Raw genomic sequence first — 20,852 nt, 5'->3', positions numbered from 1 at the left:
CAGCAATCTTCCACCATCTATGCCGCAGTTACAGCAGAAGCACTTCATAGGAGATTTGGAGAAACAAGGCCACACGGAAGACAGACACTAAAGGAGACGATGCCTTGATTTAATTTAAAAATCTTTTGCATTTTCTGGTGGTTTTTAATTTTTGCTTTGTTGGACAATAAGATGGTCCAGGCTACAAAAGCATTGCTTGAGTAAACTGATGGTATGCTCTATAAAATGAATTGTGGCAGTAAGGCTCTCATTGTAAGCTTGCAGAACGTGTACGCATTGGTTTCAGACTGATGTTATAAGCCATGTCAACAGTGAATAAATAGCATTTATTTCTAGTCAAAATTAGCTGTCAAAGCATGAAGAAATTGTCACTATTGCCAGAGTAAAGGTCCTACTCACCAGCATGATGGTCGCACACTATGTACACATTGAGGGATCCCAAATCTTTTAAGTTCAGGCAAAGCCAAGTTGCCCTGGGGCACATAAGGCAATGGATAGAGTCAATGATATATGTTCCATGGAGAGCCCTATTAGACCAGGGTTTACTCTGCCTGTTTGACCAGGGTTTACTCTGCCTGTTTGAAATGAAATTAAGCTAGGAGAAAGTGAGGACTGCAGATGCTGGAGATCAGAGTTTAAAAATGTGTTGCTGGAAAAGCGCAGCAGGTCAGGCAGCATCAAAGAAACAGGAGAATCGACATTTCGGACATAAGCCCTTCTTCAGGAATGTGGAAGATGTGCTAAGCAGGCTAAGATAAAAGGTAGGGAGGAGGGACTTGGGGGAGGGGCGCTGGGAATACGATAGGTGGAAGGAGGTTAAGGTGAGGGTGATAGGCCGGAGAGGGGGTGGGGGCGGAGAGGTCGGGAAGAAGATTGCAGGTCAAGAAGGCAGTGCTGAGTCTGGGGGTTGGGACTGAGAAAAGGTGGGGGGAGGGGAAATGAGAAAGCTGGAGAAATCTGCAATCATCCCTTGTGGTTGGAGGGTTCCTAGGCGGAAGATGAGGCGCTCTTCCTCCAGGCGTCGTGTTGGCATGGTCTGGCGATGGAGGAGGCCAAGGACCTGCATGTCCTTGGCGGAGTGGGAGGGGGAGTTAAAGGGTTCAGCCACGGGGCGGTTGGGTTGGTTGGTGCGGGTGTCCCAGAGGTGTTCTCTGAAACGTTCCGCAAGTAGGCGGCCTGTCTCCCCAATGTATAGGAGGCCACATCGGGTGCAGCAAATGATGTGTGTGGAGGTGCAGGTGAATTTCTGATGGATATGGAAGGATCCCTTGGGGTCTTGGAGGGAAGTGAGGGGGGAGGTGTGGGTGCAAGTTTTGCATTCCTTGCGGTTGCAGGGGAAGGTGCCGGGAGTGGAGGTTGGGTTGGTGAGGGGTGTGGATCTGACGAGGGAGTCGCGGAGGGAGTGGTCTTTCCGGAACGCTGATAGGGGTGGGGAGGGAAACATGGACCTTTACTATAAACCGACTGACTCCCACAGCTACCTAGATTACACCTCCTCCCACCCTGCCCCCTGTAAAAACGCCATCCCATATTCCCAATTCCTTTGCCTTCGCTGCATCTGCTCCCAGGAGGACCAATTCCAATACCAAACAACCCAGATGGCCTCCTTCTTCAAAGACCGCAATTTTGGTAAATTTGGTAAATGGTAAATTTTAAGTGTCTTAAAACAGGCAAAATAAAGAGTGGTGGAGAAGTTTAGGGAGAGAACAGGCAATACTGATTTAGTGTTGTGCAATGAGACAGACTTGATAAGGGAGCTTAAGGTGAAGGAACTCTTAGGACACCAGGTTATAGTCCAACAGGTTTAATTGGAAGCACACTAGCTTTCGGAGCGATGGTCCTTCATCAGGTGATTGTGGAGGGCTCGATCGTAACACAGAATTTATAGCAAAAATTTGCAGTGTGATGTAACTGAAATTATACATTGAAAAATTGATCGTCTGTTAAGCCTTTCATCTGTTAGAATACAGTGATAGTTTCACTTCTTTCATGTGTAAATCACAAAAACCAACTTTGTACACCCCAGTCCAACACCGGCATCTCCAAATCAGAACTCTTAGGAGGCAGTGATCATAATATGATTGAATTTACTCTGCAATTTGAGAGGGAGAAGATAGAATCAGAGGTAACGGTATTACAGCTGAATAAAGGCAATAACAGAGGCACAAGGGAGGAGCTGGGCAGAATTGACTGGGAGAGGAGCCTAGCAGGAAAGACAGTGGAACAGCAATGGCAATTGTTTCATGGAATAATTCAGGAGACGCAGCAAAAATTCATCCCTCGGAAAAAGAAGCATGGTACCTATTGCAGGCAACCATGGCTGACTCGGAAGGTCAGGGATAGCATAAAAGCAAATCAGAAAGCACATAACATGGCTAAGGGTAGTGGAAAACCAGAGGATTGGGAAGCTTACAAAGACTGACAGAGGGCAACAAAAAAAGAAATAAGGTGGGAGAAGAATAAATATGAGGTAAGCTAACCAGTAATATAAAGGAAGACTGTAAGAGTTTCTTTAGATCTATAAAAGGGCAAAAGAGAAGCAAAAGTGGACATTGGACTTCTGGAAAATGACACTGGAGAGATAGTAGTGGGGAACAAGGAAATGGCTGAGGAACTGAATAATTAAATTAGGTCAGTCTTAATGGTAAAGACATGAGTAATATACCAAAAGTTCAAGACAGTCAGGGGGCAGAGCTGAGTATGGTAGCCATCATCAAGGTGAAGGTGCTAAAAAAAACTGAATGGCTTGAAGGTAGATAAATCACTTGGACAAGATGGACTATACCAATAGGGCAAAGTCAGCATGGTTTTGTCAAGGGGAGGTCATGCCTGACAAATCTGCTAGAATTCTTTGAGAAAGTAACAAGCAGGCTAGACTAAGGACAACCAATGGATGTTAACTACCTGGACTTCAAGAAGGCCTTTGACAAGGTGCTACACAGGAGGCTTCTGAGTAAGATAGGGTTCATGATGCTAGAGGCCAGGTGTTAGCAAGGATAGAAGATTTGTTGTCTGGTAGAAGGCAGAGAGTGGGGATAAAGGGTCTTTCTCAGGGTGACAGTCAGCGACAAGGGGCTTTTCCAGTGACAGTGTTGGGGCCACAACTTTTCACTTCATACCTTAATGATTTAGATGAAGGAACTGAGGGCATTCTGGCTAGGCTTGCAGATGATAGGTAGAGGGACAGACAGTTTTGAGGATTTGAGGAGGCTACAGAATGATTGGTACAAATTAGGAGAGTGGGCAAAGAAATGGCAGATGGAGTACAACATGGGAAAGTGTATGGTCACTTTGGTAAAAATATTAGAAGTATGGACTATTTTCTAAATGGAGAGAAAATTCAGAAGTCTGAAGTGCAGAGACTTGAGAGTTCTAGTCCAGGATTCTCTCAATGTAAACTTGCAGGTTGAGTCAGTAGTTAGGAAGGCAAATGCAATGTTGGCATTTATTTTGAGAGGACTTGAATATACAAGCAGGGATATACATCTGAGGCTCTATAAGGCTCTGGTCTAACCACATTTGGAGTCTTGTGCACAGTTTTGGGCCCTGGAGCACATTCAGAGGAGGTTCATGAAAATGGTGCCAGGAATGAAAAGCTTAACATATGAGGAACATTTGAGGATTCTGGTTCTATACACAATGGAGTTTAGAAAGATGAGGGGGTATGTTGGGAAAATGTTTCCATTGGTAGGAGAGACTAGGAGCCGAGGACACAGCCTAAGAGTAAAGAGAAAACCTTCTAGAACAGAATAAAGAGAAACTTCTTCAGCCAGAGCGTGGTGAATCTATGGAATTCATTGCCACAAAAGGCTGTGGAAGCCACATCATTGAGAATATTTAAGCTGGAGATGGATGAGTTCTTGATTGCCAATGGGATCAAGGGTTATGGGGAGAAAGGGGGAGAATGGGGTTGAGAAACTTATCAGCCATGATTCAATGGAGGAGCAGACTCAATGGGCTGAATAGTCTAATTTCTGCTCCTGTGTCTTACGGTCTTAAGGCTTAGAACACTGATAGCTGATGACACAGCCACTAAAGGTAGAGCAGTTAAAATTGTGGATAGTCAAGAGATCAGGAACCCCAGTAATCTGGGAGGGTTGTGACACTTTAAGAGATCATAAGGGTAGGAAAACCATGGATGGATTTGAGAAAAAAAGGAGGAATTATAAAATCAGGGGATTACTTAACCTGCAACCAATAGAGATCAGGGACGATGGATAAAAAGGACTTTACATGAATGAGAATGAAGACAGCAGAGTTTTGGATGACCTCAAGTTTATGGAAGTTAAAATAGGAGGCTAGGAGTATTGTGTTGGAATAGTCAAGATCATAAGAACAGATATTGGCCACTTGGTGCATCAAGTCTGCTCTGCCATTCAATAAAATTAAGGCTGACCTGATAATACTCAACTCCACTTTCCTGCCTCTTCCCCATAACCCTTGATTCCCTTAATTAGTAGTGACAAATATATGGATGACGATTTTAGCAGCAAAGGAGTTGAAGTAAGGGTAGAGTTGTATATGACACCACAAATTTGAATGGTAAGCCTCAGACAATTGCTATAGAATGGGATGGAGTCTGAGGCAAGAAAACAGAGCTTGGAGCAGGAACAAAACTTGCCCTTCCCAATATTTAACTGGAGGAAATTTCTGCAGTACATGTACAGATTTAAAATACAGATACAATAGAGTTGTTATGAGTAGTAATGGTGAGGTAGAGAGAGTATTGTCAGTGTACATGTGAAAAGCAATGCAACATGTTTGGTGAGGTCAATGAGGAATAGTATGCGCCTTAGAAAATGCCAAGAAGTATCAAGATGAAGTCATACACACACTGCAGGAAATATGTGTGCATATTTCAGACATTTTTGAGCACCGAGGCCACATGGCTCCTACATTACAGGTGCTCAGAGCTCATTTTGTTCCTTAAGTTTTTTAGCCTTCAGCAATTGCTCTTTAAGAGGTAACTGCTGGTTTGCGGAAGTGTAGGCAACGTTTAATTGGTCCTGGCCTGGATTGAACCTGAATTCCTTGCTGAGAGTGCAGTTACTTAAGCAGCAGATTTAGTTTGGGAATTGTAATTTCACATCACAATTTCCATGCCTGCTAAGACGCCATAGTAATTCTTAGCCCACCAACTTTAATATCATGGTGGAAATTAAGTTTCACAATAATACTCAAGATCAGGACAAAGTGACCCACTTGACTGGCATCACATCTAAAAAACATTCACTCCCTTCACCATCGGTGCTCAGCATCTGCAAGATATATTGCAAAAATTCATCAAGGCTTCTTAGACAGCACCTTCCAAACTCACAACAATGACCATCTTGAAGGATGAGAGCAGCAGAAATGTGTCACTGGATCTAAATCATGGAACTCCCTGCCTAATGGCACTATGGGTCTATCTACACTAAATCAATTACAGCTGTTGAAGAAGGTAACTCATCACCACCTTCTCCTAGGCACCTAGGGATGGGCAATAAATGCTGGCCCAGACAGCAATGTACACCTGTGAATAAATTTTAAGAAGTGTCCAACATAGGAACTTAAACATTATCAAAACAGTAGAAGTGACTTAATTTAAATAACAAAGCTTTGGAATGAAACAAAAAACTGACCATTGTGGAAGATTCAGATGCAAAGCTACTCTCTCTAGATCTAGCACATTGCAACGGTATGTGAGACCTTTGTTGCCATTTGTTGCATGTTTCCCCCTGATATATCCAGGCATTCAAACCTCATTTTGAGCAGGCCTATCGCCTGTTCAATCATTATCCTTTTATTAGCATGGAAGCAGTTGTAGATGTCCTTGTTTCTGTAGGGGTTCTCATCGGTTTAAGGAGGTATGTCCTCAATTCTTGTCAAAAGTATCCATCCACTAAGGTGGATTAGCTGAGGGATTTAGAGGACTTTCTCAAGATGGGAAAGCAGTGGAAGCCACTTGACAAACTTGCACACAAATACAGGATCCTATGGCCACAAATTAACTGTCCATTCAGCAACCAGAAACCTCTTTGTTCATGAAGATCCCTGGATACTCTGTGGAATCATTGATAACCACGTATACAATTGATTATCCCTCAACCTGCAGAGAATCCAGCTAAATCCTGAATCCTAGCATTCTTTGGCCAGTTAGCTCAGTTGGTTGGATGGCTAGTTTGCAATGCAAAATGACACCAATACCATTCCTGTGCTGGTCAAGGTAACCATGAAGGACTCTCCTTCTCAGCCTCTCCTCTCACCTGAGCCACTGTGACCCTCAGGTTAAGCTACCACTGGTTGTCTCTCTGTCTAAAGAGAGAGCAGCCCCATCGTCTGATAAAACTATGGTGACTTTACTTTTGGCCTGTGGTTAAATACTTTAAATCAGACACTGTATAAGGACATACTGAGGATAGTATATCCTTTGAATGATACGTAGATAATCAGTGCTGATAATATATATTTAACAAAATCTGCGAGTAAGGGAAGTTTACAGTTTGATCTTGCTGGCTTGAAATAAATGCTGGAGACAAAAATAATCTTGAAATTTAAATAGGAGGATCCAAATCATCAACCCTCTGATTGTTTTCCACAAAGAAATGTATGCATGAACAAATTAGAAGTCATAGAGGCAGAGCATCTCATAATATAATGGTTTTGAAACAATGACATTATTTATTATGAAACCTTGGTGTTTTCATAAACTCTATTTTTTATTAAGTGAGAAAAAAGAGAATTTGTTAATTAATGTTAATTAAGTTTAATTGTAAAAATGCATGGAAATAGTTAATTTTTTCATGCCTGTAACTGGAAATGGGCTGTCACTGTTGTTTTGGGCTAGCTAGTGTTTGGTTATAATCTGCAACTGTATAAACAAAAGCTTATAAGGATGTGTAAAGATTTGCTCTGGATACATTGTTTATTAACTGGTTTTCTAGATTATAACAATTTATGTTGCAAAATTAAGGAATTTCATACCTCTGTACTCCTTATAGTTTGCCGTCTCCCTCTTGGTGCTTCAAAAAACAAATGCTCTTTAGCACCTGAATTAACTTGTAATAGCTTCCCTGCATGAGACACAAAAGTCAGAATTTATATTTACAGCCACAAATGAATATTGTTTACTGCAATGATATCTGTTCTTTGAAGCAAGTAACACAGAAAAGTACATTTTGAAATTTGAATAATGTGTACTTAAAAACTGAAGAGCTTTCAGATTCATGCCATGTCTTCTTCAAATCTTAGATGTCTAACAACTGCAATTCTATCTGTTTTGAATCACATCCTAAATAGAAATATTAAACTGGGTAATGTGAGGAAGAATAACAGAAAAATATATGAAATGGCAACATTTTAAAAGGAGTGCACCTTAAGAGCTCAAATGCAAAAGTATTTGCAAATGGGAAGAAAAGATTATAGTGCTGTTTAAATAAAACATACAAATCATAAAAGACCCTGCAGCTTCATACAGAAGTCTTGAGTACAAAAACATAGAATTCTAAGTCTAGACACAATTAATAGTTAAGCTGTATTTATAATATTGGGTGGAATGTTGTGCCCTCTACCATGGCAATTTTAGCAACAAGGGGACATTTAATCGGGCAGAAAGGTTGCAGATAGGTATTTTTGACAGCAGAAGAATTGCTAAGCTCTGATTGATTGGCAGCTCTCAGCAAGATGACCATCATATCTGGTGTCCTTACATTCTGGGAGAAGGAGGCTTACTGTTGGCCTGTCAAAATACCTTAGTGGCACAGGATTTGGAATGCCTTCTCAAGAAGAAATGATGTAGGGCTCAAGTTAGCAGTCAAGACTCCCGCCACCTCCAAAAGATTTCACTTATTATGCCTAGCTTTTGAGGTCCTACATTAAAAACACAGTGTACAGGAGAGATGACTAACAACTCTTGCCAATATTGTGATGCTAAAAAACCTCAGAGGTATAACCATGCCTAGCTTTAGAAACTAATTGCTTTTATTGTAGGAAAGCAGGTCACTTACAGAAAACATGCCAAAGCAGAACACAGCAACAGAAAAGCAGAAGACCAAGAAGGTTTAGAGAAGAGATAAATGAACTAGTATAGTCTTCAGAAGAGTGGGAATCAGTGAACCAGTCCAAACTTTTAGCAAGTAGACATTTATATCATTGGACATCTCATGAGGTTCAAATCAGAAACAGGAACAAGTGATGCAGTATTGTCACATGGAGAGTCACCTTGATTGACAAAACTTACAGCTGGCAGAGTTCAACCACATGTTTGGGAGTTTTGCACTTAACATTAATGTATGATGTGTTATGGACCAGACCAGAACCCTCAAAACATTTCAAGAAAGTAGCCCAGACTCTAACTTTCTCATTGTTTTAAGCAAATGTAACCCAGATACAGGTATTCCAAGGGGGATATAGCTGGTCAAACTACTTAGTTTTAAACACAACAGAATTTATTTACAAGATTACCAAATAAACACAAACAGAATAACTTAACCTATCTGAAAACCGAACAGGTTATACCAACTTAATGATGCTGTTCCAAATACTTGCAACAATCCCCATAAACACTCCTTAGCACAAAATCAAACACAGGGTCTTACAGGAGAGATGAGAGAGAGAGAGAGAGAGAGAGAGAGAGAGAGAGAGAGAGCGCGCATGGAACACCTTCTTCTACAGAGCTGTTTCTTGGATTAGCAGCCTCAAAACTATGCTATGCTAAAACCAAACAAACCAGAAAAAGCTGAACTGGGAGAACTGGCCACTCCCCTTTCATTGTATAAGTGTTTTTTTTTAACTTGAAAGACTATTTCCCCAAGGCTGTATTAGCTATAATCAAACTGGCTCTAAAACACATCCAAACTAGACTTTTCAGAATCGCTGCTTTTACAACCTCTCTGCGAAAAGAAATAGCCAAGTATAGCATAACCTTGTTAAACGAGCAGCATCATCACAGATGCAAGCAAGTCTATATCTTGGGGCACCAAATACTAGAAACCTGAACATACATCACAACCAAGAACTTTCATCTCTGAGGTCAAAGTTCATTGAATGTAAATGATAAGCCTCAAGTCCTAATGAATTAATTGATTAAAGCAACATCGAAAACATGAAACACGAAATGTTTGTTTGTGGTTAAATTGATCATTTGCTGGAGACTAGATAGTGTCAAGATTTGGATGCATGGAAAAAGTATAAAAAGACCCTTGCCTCACTAGACAATTATTTTGAGGAAGTGGTCCTCTGATCAATGGCTGGAGGTTGAGATGGAACAAGCTAATCATCTAGTCTGGCCTGATCTGTGGACAAGTCCATGTAAAAGGGCTCAATTATGATTGTTAGTATTGTATGGGTAAGATTTTTGTAGTATCTTTTATAGTGTACTTTGGTTTAATAAAGAACATTGGAGGTGTGGTGGACAGTGAAGAAGGTTACCTCTGATCACAACAGGATCTTGATCATATGGGCCAATGGGCTGAGAAGTGGCAGATGGAGTTTAATTTAGATAAATGTGAGGTGCTGCATTTTGGGAAAGCAAATCTTAGCAGGACTTATGCACTTAATGGTAAGGTCCTAGGGAATGTTGCTGAACAAAGAGACCTCGGAGTGCAGGTTCATAGCTCCTTGAAAGTGGAGTCGCAGGTAGATAGGATACTGAAGAAGGTGTTTGGTATGCTTTCCTTTATTGGTCAGGGTATTGAGTACAGGGGTTGGGAGGTCATGTTGCGGCTGTACAGGACATTGGTTAGGCCACTGTTGGAATACTGCGTGCAATTCTGGTCTCCTTCCTATTGGAAGGATGTTGTGAAACATGAAAGGGTTCAGAAAAGACTTACAAGGATGTTGCCAGGGTTGGAGGATTTGAGCTATACAGAGAAGCTGAATAGGCTAGGGCTGTTTTCCCTAGAGTGTTGGAGGCTGAGGGATGACCTTATAGACCTTTATAAAATCATGAGGGTCTTGGATAGGATAAATAGGCAAAGTGTTTTGGGGTCAGGGAGTCCAGAACTAGAAGGCATAGGCTTTGGGTGAGAGAGGAAAGATATTAAACAGACCTAAGGGGCAACGTTTTCACTCAAAGGGTGGTACGTGTATGGAATGAGCTGCCAGAGGAAATGGTGGAGGCTAGTACAATTGCAACATTTAAAAGGCATCTGGATGGTTATATGAATAGGAAGAGTTTGGATGGATATGGGCCAGGTGCTGGCAGATAAGACTAGATTGGGATATCTGGTCATCATGGACGAGTTGGACCGAAGGGTCTGTTTCCATACTGTACATCTCTATGACTCTATGTTCATTATGAGCCCCTAATAACTGCCTTAGGTTATTGATATCCATGTAAACCCAACAATGGGATTTAAATGTTATTTCTCCTCAATGTATTATTAAGGTATTATTAGGATCCAACTAGAAAAAATGGTGAAGCAGAATTCTTAATAGTTTTTCACACTTCAAATCATGACTGTTCTCTGATCTATCCATGTACACCACATCCTAAGAAAATACTTTTTAGTCACAAGGCAAAATTTTGTGTAGCAATGAGCAGTTGCCAGGTACCCACAGAAAATATATTGGGGCAATTGGGCGCCATTGAAGGGATCCAGAAGGGGAAATCCTCATTGAGTAAATTAGGTGGTGACCTATTTTACAGTGAGAGGTCAGTAGTCATTCAGGCTAAAAAGTGACCATGCAACTTGGATTTTAGAGGAATATGACAGAGAGCAAAAGCAGGAAGGAGGAGACATGGCAAAGGATGATGCCATGCAAGCTGCTTGACAGGAATATTTTACAATCCCAAGCACTGACCCGAAGAACCTGGTTATAGTCCAACAGGGTTATTTGAAATTGCAAGCTTAGGACTTGATTTTTGGCCTTGTCCACCCAAGTCCAACTCTGGTGTTTTCACATCTTGGCTGAAGAACCTGAAGTTCCCATTGTAGCCTAATTGCCCACATATACACATGTTGGAACAAATTCTCCCAATCCATTGTCTTTTCTACTATCATGACATATATGTTAAACCTTAATATAATGGTGACTAAGCTTTTGTATTAGTGGACAAATAATTCAGAAAATAAGTATTTGAATTAATTTTCTGGAAATATGGAAATAAAAAGCTGGGGCCAGATATTACATGCTCCCACTGGGTATGTGTTTGATGGTGGCAGGTAAAGGAAGGGTTGTCACAAAATAGGTCCAATGCCCAGCCAACCATCTACCCATATATCCTTGAAATCACCCTCAGAAAATGGGTTGGTGACTGGAGGAAACACAATATATTTAAATAAATAATTAAGAGTCAATAGAGCTTGTTAACCTTAATACATGTTAAAAGCTCAATTAATTCAATATTAACATGCCAGGCCATAATATGTTTGGCATGAACATGCAAACAGGATTGAGCAGATTATTGTTTTGATAAATTTTTAAAAACTGCAGGGAGGAAAGTGGTGCACTATCTTCGGAGGGTGTTCTCTGTCCATTTGGAGTACCTCCCAAGAATACAGTCATTTCTCCTTCCTATACTTAAAAACCTATCACCTCACCCCTCCCTTTGTCCAAGATGGCAAAACCCAATACTCCTCATTTACTTCAATTCAGGATGGATCAGATCATGAGCGTGCCTTCAATCCTGGCAGTACCAACTACAAATCTCTGATCTGGCTGGGATTGTATTTTAATTCATTTGTGAGATGCGAGCATCACTGGATGGTCAGCGTTGCTTGCCTGTCCCTAGCTGCCCTTGTGAAGGTGGTAGTGAGCCGCCTTCTTGAACTGCTGCAGTTCATGTGCTGTAGGTTGATCAACAAAGCCATTGGGGGAGATTCGAGGATTTTCACCCAGAGTCAGGTGGTATATTTCCAAGTTAGGAGGGTGAGTGGCTTGGAGGAGAACTTGCATCTTGTCCTTCAAGATGGAAGTGGTTATGGGTTTGGATGGAGCTGTGAAAGGATCTTTGATGAATTTCTGCATTGTCTCTTGTACATAGTCAGTGGTGGAGGGAGTGGATGCCTGTGAATGTGGTGCCAATGAAGCGGATTGCTTTGTCCTGGATAATGAGGTGGACTTCACCAATTTCCTCATTTCCCCTCCCCTACCTTACTCCAGTTCCAACCTTCCAGCTCAGCACCATCCTCATGACCTGTCCTACCTGATAATCTTCCTTCCCATCTATCCGCTCCACCCTCTTCTCTGACCTATCACCTTCATCCCCACCCCATCCACCCATTGTACTCTTTGCTACCTTCCCCCACCCTCCTCTCTGACTTATCACCTTCATTCCCACCCCCATCCATCTACAATATTCTTCGCTACCTTCACCCCAACCCCACCCCCCCCCCCCTCCCATTTATCTCTCCACCCTGGAGGCTCCCTGCCCTCATTCCTGATGAAGAGCTTTTGCCCAAAATGTCGATTCTCCGGCTTCTCGAATCCTGCCTGACCTGCTGTGCTTTTCCAGTATCACTCTAATCTAGACACTGATTTCCAGCATCTGCTGTCCTCACTTTTGGCTTGTCCTGGATAATGTCAGGAAGTGGGGAATATTCCATAACACTCCTGACTTGTGCCCTGTAGATGATAGACAGGCTTTCAGAGTCAGGAGGTGGGTTATGCGCTGTGGTATTCTCAGCATCTAACTTGCTTTTGTAGTCAGTGTTTATGTGGTGAGTCCAGTTGGGTTTCTGGTCAATGGTAATCCCAAGGATGGGTGACTCATTGATGTTACACCATTGAATGTCAAAGGACATAGTTAAACCTCTTATTGGAGATGGTCATTCCCCTTGCATTTGTGTAATGCAAATGTTACTTGGCACGTCAGCCCAAGCCTGGATATTGCCCAGATATTGTTGCATTTGAACGTGGACTGATTCAGTATCTTAGGAGTTGCAAATGGTGCTGAACATTGTGCAATCATCGGCAAACATTCCCATTTCAACCTTATGATGGAGGGAAGGTCATTGATGAAGCAGCTGAAGATCGTTGGGCCGAGGACAGTACCCTGAGAAACTCCTGCAGAGATGTTCTGGAGCTGAGGTGCCTGACCTCTAACAACCACAACTGTCTTCCTATGTGTCAGGCATGACTCCAACCAGTGGTGAGTTTTTCCCCATTATCCATTGATTCCAGTGTTGCTCGGGCTCCTTGAAGCCATAATTGGTCAGATGCAGCCTTGATATCAAAGGCCGTCACTCTCACTTCACCTCTGGAATTCAGCTTTTTTGTTCATGTTAGAATCAAGGCTGTAATGAGGTCAAGAGCTAAACAGCCCAAGCAGAACCCAAACTGGGCTCTGCTGAGTAGGTTATTGCTGAACAGATGCTATATAGCATTTGCTTGACACCTTCCATCACTTTAATGATGATCAAGAGTAGATTGAAGGGGCAGTAATTGGATGGGTTAGATTTGTCCTGTCTTTTGCAATCAGGACATACCTGGGCAATTTTCCACATTATCAGATAGATGCCAATATTGAACTGTACTGGAAGAGCTAAGTGAGGGGAGCAGCAAGTTCTGAAGCACATGTTTTCGATATTATTGCCGGAATTTTGTCAGAGCTTCTAGTCTTTGCAATATCCAGTGCCTCCAACCGTTTCCTCATAACAAATGTACTGAATGAAATTGGCTGAAGACTGGTATCTGTGATGCTCAGTACGATTGGTGGAGGTCAATCTGGATCTGTTGTTGGAGCTACTAGCCCATCAGATTGGCTGGCAGCTCCAGAAATCAGGATGTTTATCATTCTCGCAATTCAACCCACCCTTACCATAATATATCATAATAATGTCCATTATGAAAGAAAACTGCTGCCATACACAATCTAGTTTGTATATGACTCCAGTTTCATGGTTAACTCTCAATTGCCCAAGTGACTCAGTTGTATCACCTAACATGTTGAGCAATAACAAATACCAACCAAAGCACCTACATTCACATCTCATAACACAGATCTTTCTAGAGTTGCCACTTGCTCTAAACTGCCCAAAAGATTCTCTGACATCTCCATGCTTCTTGACTATTGGATTTCTGGGAGGTTTTCTAATGCATTAAGTATCTGGATATGCAAATCCATTAACTGCATTAACATTCTGCATGCCTCCATCAAATCCATCTTTGAGTCCGCTAGTGCTGAAATCCTAATAGATCAACTCATGCAAATCTTGCTTATAAAAATCCCCCATAGAATGCAGTGTTCAGCATTTGAGTTGGTGCTTATGAGTGTGAAGAATGGTGTTTCTAACCCTTTTCAACTGTTTCTCTTTCACCACTGTCTTGCACATTTACAATTCTTAGCTATTTGAAAGCAGAAAGACGCACAGGCATGGTTGTAATGCACCAAGCCTCTATCAACAGCACCTAAAAGGACAGATTAAGCAGATGCAAGAGACCATCATAGCTTGAAGGCTCCCCTTCAATCTAAGAATCATCCTGACTTGGAAATATAACATCATTCCTTCATTACAGCTTGGTCAAAATCCTAGAACTCCTATTCTAATAGCATTGTTGCGTACCTATATCAAATAAACAACAGTAGTTCAAAAAGATAGCTTATCGTTTGTTTCTCAAGGGTAATTTGACATAGCCAACAATGCCCACAACCTGAGAATGAATAAATTAGAAAAAGCAAAAACGTGTGTGTGGCATCGAGGAAATACAATGGGATGACTTTTTGTCTTCTGTTAAAGGCCATGTGTCAGGCCACCTCCCAATATCATGGTCCCAATTTCTAAACACCAACCTACCTGCCAGGTATTTTAGTCTCTGGATATGGTGAGTGAATGTGAGTCATGGCTCCTTCCTTCTAATGCAGGCCAAAGGTGGGAACAGAGGCGAGCAGATGCCAAGATTATTTACTGGGACATTGGCCAAGTTCAATTCATGATTGTTAGGCCCTCTAACCCTCACATCTTACCCTCAATGTCCTTATTCCATACCCCCATATCTCGCATGCTCCTCCAAAACTGTTTTTTTCCATATCTCCTCCATGCTCTCATTTATCCTCCAGATTCAGTGACCCAGTATCCCATATATATTGAATCAATGAGCTATATATTTATTTGTAATTGTAAACATTTAAAATGCTCATGAATTTAAAGAACATTTATCAGATGTTCAACATTTCCTTTGAACAAACTGTTAATTTTATCCAAATAAACGTACAAGCATTGAAAAAGCACCACAAAGAAAGATCAAGCCAACACAAAATAATAAAGCCGTCACTCAAAGTCAGTGAAATTTTCACTGAAGGAGACTTTAATCTTGTTTTGAACAGTTGAGCAAGGGATCTATTTTGCAAGATGGCCTAATTATTAGTGCTAGCCTCAGCTACCAAAGGTTTGTTTACTCAGTTGCAAAGTGGTTAATTCCTTTGTAATCTTGATTCATTTTTAAGATGTTTTTCACTTTGGATGAGATTAAATATTCCTATTATGGAAATATCATTAGCTTTGTTTGAGTGACAGACTTATTATCTTGTAACAATTTTTTTGAAGTCATTTTTCAATATAGTTATGTATTTGGACAAGATGAAAAGTTTCCTCAAAGGGAATGTTGATTGATTTTTTTAAAAATTCATGAGCATTTCAAAGACTTACCAGTGTTATTAAATGGCCCATTTGCTCTATATCACAGTTACTGAAAGAGTATTTCAAATGCGTAGCAGATGTCAGGACATAAAGTTGATTTGAAAATCAATTCACTGCATTGAAAACATACTTGAATTACAATAAACCATTACATTATGACATCTGAAGTTGACAAGAGCTTCCTCTGAAGTTGACAGCTGACTTGCCTGGTGTGGATCCCAGTCCTCAGGAATCCACCAATTTACATGAAAAAACCAAAGGCAGGGGAACGTGATATTGGAGTAAGCATATGAATGGTAAATCTGAGTCACTTCAAGTGGGTGTTTGGCCTCAAACTAATACAATTCCCAATTCAACAAAAATGGCAGACAAATGAATTAGAGAAGAAAATTTAAATGTGGTCCCAGCAGTCTGATATTATGTTGTCCTACTTGGGTTCATTCAGCATTCAGAATGAAAGTTCAGCCCAAGGTGTCTACGCATAGACCATTCGACGTTTGCAAATTAGAAAGATTATGAGATGAAGGAGCATTAAATATCAGAACACTGATTAGGTATGTGCATGCCATCATCTTTAATGCGTCAGCTATGATCATGGTTACTCCAACAATGGTGAGGCCATGCAGGAGCAGCTTTTCTCTGTTGAGTATACATTCTTGCCTCTACTTATGTGATACCTTGTTTTACAAGAGGGAGTGAAATGCATCAGCAGGTATGGCACAATCCATTTGGGTGATTTGTCTGTCATGATTGAACAGTACCTGCAAGCTGCAAGATGTTGATGTAAAGCTTGCAGTAGTATTAAGTGTGTGAGAATGGGGTGTAGCTAAGAATGTTAGACATGAGTTATGTTTAATAAAGTATGTTGGTGGCTGAATGTAGAGGGGATGGTGGATTCGCAGTGTGAGGCTAATAAGTAAGTAGTGACATTTGAAGATGCATTCACTCACTTTGACAACTGGCAATACTGCATCTAGATCCTTGAGCTTGACCATTGATATTACTGACAACAGTCATCTAGTTATCCTCCTTTGCATGGATGTCCTCCTGTTGATGGAGGATCTTCCTGATCACCTTCTGTACCAAGGCCTATAATACAACATCTGAGAAACTTGGAGCATGCTTTCTTCCCTGTTGCAACACCAGTCACTGTTCTTACAGGCCAATCTCTTTTTCACATCAGAATCAACAATATTCTAAAAGCACTTACTTTATAAAAAGGGCAGGTTGATTCTAAATCGTGCAGGCTAACATAAGTGCTGGTAGCCTTGTAAAACTTAGTGTCCCTGCCAAGTCATGCAATCACTCAAATGTACGTCTAGTGTTGGAATGTGTGCTACAATCATTAAAATTAACAGGCCTGGTGAGGATTGCAGGTTGGAAACAATAAATTAATTACACGTTGTAATTCTGACGTTAGTTTCTGAAGCGATCAAATTTTGCTTCCCAATAGGTCTGAGTGATTTAGGATTTTCAGTTGTAAAGTAGGTTGTCATTGTAGGAAAAGAGAACTGCAGGATTACAGCTTTTTGTTCATATAAAATGCAAACCATTGTACCAGGGAACACCTCACTAAATTACATGAAAATTATATCTCACTAATGGTAATGAATTGTACCCACCTTGTCATAAATACTTGTCTAGATCAGACTTCTGGAGAGATCCAGTGCTTAAGTCTAGGTATGTTGAGTTTAGTCTTTAAGTATAATAAAACGTTTTTAAAATAATATACTGTTTTGCTAAATAATATTTAGCCTTAAATTTTAAAATCAGATATATTTTAAAATTAGTGACTTTATTATATTAGGAACTGATGTACCCTAGTCAACTTCACAACAGAACTTCTGTGAGCATTTCTTTAAAGTTTTGATTTTTTGCAATATATTTTTGATTTCTAAAATGCTTTATAGAAAATATAGAAAAGACTTGAGGAATAACTTCTCACCTCTTACATCCCAGTCTATATGAGTAATATAACTAGAAGCTCCTTTACATATTCCAACTCTTTTACTTGAAAGTACATTGTAGATGTCCACAAAATTATCATGTGAAGAAACTGCCAGGTATTTCCCTGCATCTAGGAGCATAATAAATATTATTAATAATCACACACACACACAATTGTGATTTTAAGCTGGTAATATTCTGAAGATTTCAATAGTTGATTTTATCAAGAGTTCTTACAATCATAGGGAAATAACATATTAATATTCTAAGTCACTTTGCAACAGACTAGCAATAGGAAGAATCACAAAAGTGGGAAAATGAATCACTTCCACTTATTCCAACACAGCACAACAATGCATATTAATGATCCAACCCCAAATGATGCAATCTCTTCAAACAGGCCATCAAGAGCTTTTAGATTTTTTAAGGCAATCAATAAAATTCCAAGGGTAAGGTGGTCCTCATAAATAATCATAATTGCAACAACTAACTGTGATTATAGATGTACCTCTTTCCTTCAAAGGTGAGTTCTTTCTCTCAGTCATGAAGTAACAAAAAGCAAGTTGCTTCCCTGTAAGTTAGACACTTCAGGTTGTTCTTCTTAGTGACCTTGGTGCCACCAAAGTTCCCTTTAAAACTTAAATGTGGTCCATCATCAATTTTTTCCAGTGTAATTTCGTTACATTGTCACAGTCATCACAGAACAGGATGTGATCAGCATCTTCTAAGCTGCTGTGTGGCTGTGCCCCTACATTGCTTAGCAGGAACATATTTGGTTGACACCTTTCTTATTCAAGAATAGTGTATGCAATGAATATTAATCTATAGAAGAGAAGCCGAGGAAGGTATAAATGAAGCACATAGAAAGGCTGAAAGGCGTATTTCCACACTGACAGGATTTTGTGGGAAGTACAAAAATGGATTTGTATCATGCCCAGATATCAACTTTTACCTTTAACTTCCAAGTTAAATTTGTGATGTTGAAGGAAAAAAGGCATTCCTCAGTGAGCTACAATGGAAAGTCAGAGGGCAGAATCCTGCAAGCCTCTTACATACCCTCATGGATGTTTACAAAATAACATTGGTTTACAAAATAACAGCCCAATGCCAGCTTTTCCATCCAGCCAAGACTTGGGACATGAAAGCAGAGTTATTTGTATAAGTATGGATAAAGACGGTTATGGTCGGGGCATTCTGGAACACAAGGCAAATGGGAAAATATTGACCAGCATCAGAGGGCATGGTAAGTTACAGGAGGGAGATTATTGACTATGTTCATGAGTGTTGCTTCTACAGAGAAGAGTGTAAAAGAGCAGGATGACATCGTCTAGATATAAGCGGGGTTTGGCGAGCAGGGTAAACAGTTGTAGGCAAAGATCAATGTGATGGATGTCTACAAATTAGGGGAAAGGATAGAAATTGGTATTGGAGTAATGTGAGGTAAGAGGGAACATGGATGCTCAGGAAGTACCTGGTGCCCAGATTGGGCCTGGTGCTGATGGTGTCCACAGTGAACTGTATTCCCTGACTTCACCTCCCCTTCTCTAAATGCACAATGCTACAAGAAAATTTCTGGAACAATGGTTGGCAAAGTAAGTGGCAGTTTGAAGGCACAGGATCTGTGTTTCCTGGGCACCATGACATTGCAACAACAAAACATAGAGCAAGCATTTTCAAAGTTCAGCAACATAAAATTTGCAAACATTTCATTGCCCATTTGCCATGCATGCAGAGCAATGGTGCTTAGGGGTCAGATGCTTGTCAAAACTGACTTGCTACATCCATTGGTGCTTGAAAATTGAACTTAAACATCTCAGTAGTACTGAAGTTATCAGTAATATTTCTACATGAGGCCACAACAAGCCATACAGAACCTCACTGACACCTGCTTCCTAATAGAAGAGAACTAAGCAGCTCACAATAATTCATTGTAAAACAAATTTTTGTTCATAATTGGTTGGCATTGTGGAGGGGAGAACAGAGTGGCAGAATGTTCAGCCTGTTTTAGCTTCATTTGTGTTCCCTTTTGCTTTCTGTAGATAAAAGCTCATGTGTTTATATTAATTCAATAGCTTGCCTGTATATGATATTCCCTTGCTGGACAATGACAGATGCAAATTTACAGTGGGTAAAGCTGAATTGCTTAGACAGGATATGGCTAGTATTATAACCCTTGCTGATTTTTCATTATTTTTGTTTTATTCGTTTTATCATTTTTGATCTGGACGTATGAACTATGAGCTGAGAGCTAACAGGTGACCTTGCAGCAGCTTGTGTTGTTTGCTTATGAGGACAGGCATGAAAGTTATTTGTAGGTTGTTTCTTGATCAAAGTGCTCCATTAATGCTCGATTCCAGAGCGGCCTTATTCTCAAACAGATGGCCAATGTTTACTGTTAACTAGAACTCTGGGGAGATGGTCACTCTGGCAGGAAGAGGCCAGAGTTTGAGCTGGTTTTTGTACTGTGATTTGGTCAAAAGGATTGTGCCTGATTGCCCTCTCACCGACAACTTATTGAACATTCAGAGAATATTCATCAGAGCCTACTGGAAGCTACTTGCATGCATTGGTAACGTCAGAAACCATGCAAGATATAATCCCATGTGTTGGTAATGTTATAGATCATGGTGTCTCCTTAAATGAACTAGCTTTAATTTATCTAATCCATTTATTTTTCCTTTTTGATATGTCCGTTAACTGTGTTTATCTTTGTGTGAGAACGGAGCCTAGAATTAAAGAGTTTTGGGTTTAAATCTTAGACATTAATTAGCCTTGTTATTTGACTTTGCTCCACTAAAGTTACTATATTGTTAATAAGTCATTAAGTCCTTTGTATGAGCTATAAACCTGCTGTCTAGTATTAATTATTCACAAAGTCTGGTACTGATTATTCAAAAGGTCTGGTTAGGAACCACTGGGGTCAATTTTGATGATCATTAAGCATTTTAATTTTACTGTGTTATGAATACAGAAGTAGGGAGGCTGATTTGATTTGGCTGTTTGCCTCCATGCTGTAACACTACAGACAAATAAATTGTGTGGTGTGGTAGTTAAACAGCAAGTAGGGTGACAGAGATTAAATTTGTGTGGGTGAGTCTGGCTATGTGTACTGGACAGCGAGGCTTTGTGGTTGCTGTACTTATATGCTGCTGCTGAGGGGCAATGCTGGATTGCCAACACTTGTCCAGTTATATTAGTGGCTTTTCAAAGATGTGTATTAGCAAGTACTTTAATTGGTGGCAAAACATGACAGTTGACTTAAAATATAAGCCATAGCTATTAATTTAACCTGGGGCAGTGTTTTGTAGAGGAATAAGACAGTGTTATTTTCTGGGTCTGTAGATT

The 20,852-nt window shown here is 40.4% G+C and overlaps 1 protein-coding gene across 2 annotated transcripts in view; it reads right to left on the bottom strand.

Annotated features, from left to right (window-relative positions):
* Window positions 1-20,852, bottom strand: part of eml6 (EMAP like 6) — a 524,201-nt gene that overhangs the window by 192,634 nt on the left and 310,715 nt on the right. For both annotated transcript variants that reach the window (XM_087991388.1, XM_043695965.2), the window contains exons 23-24: window positions 17,506-17,637; window positions 6,964-7,052 (exon numbers count right to left, since the gene is read on the bottom strand). In XM_087991388.1, coding sequence (XP_087847514.1) covers window positions 6,964-7,052; window positions 17,506-17,637 — 221 coding nt within the window. The remainder of the gene's footprint in view (window positions 1-6,963; window positions 7,053-17,505; window positions 17,638-20,852) is intronic.

Source organism: Chiloscyllium plagiosum, unplaced genomic scaffold (assembly GCF_037043375.1).
Source record: "Chiloscyllium plagiosum isolate Xiang-an unplaced genomic scaffold, Cpla_swu_hap1 HiC_scaffold_10, whole genome shotgun sequence".
In the NCBI taxonomy this organism is placed as follows: domain Eukaryota; kingdom Metazoa; phylum Chordata; class Chondrichthyes; order Orectolobiformes; family Hemiscylliidae; genus Chiloscyllium; species Chiloscyllium plagiosum.
The sequence above is the reverse complement of the archived record's forward strand: the minus strand, read 5'-3'. Positions and strand labels throughout refer to the sequence as shown.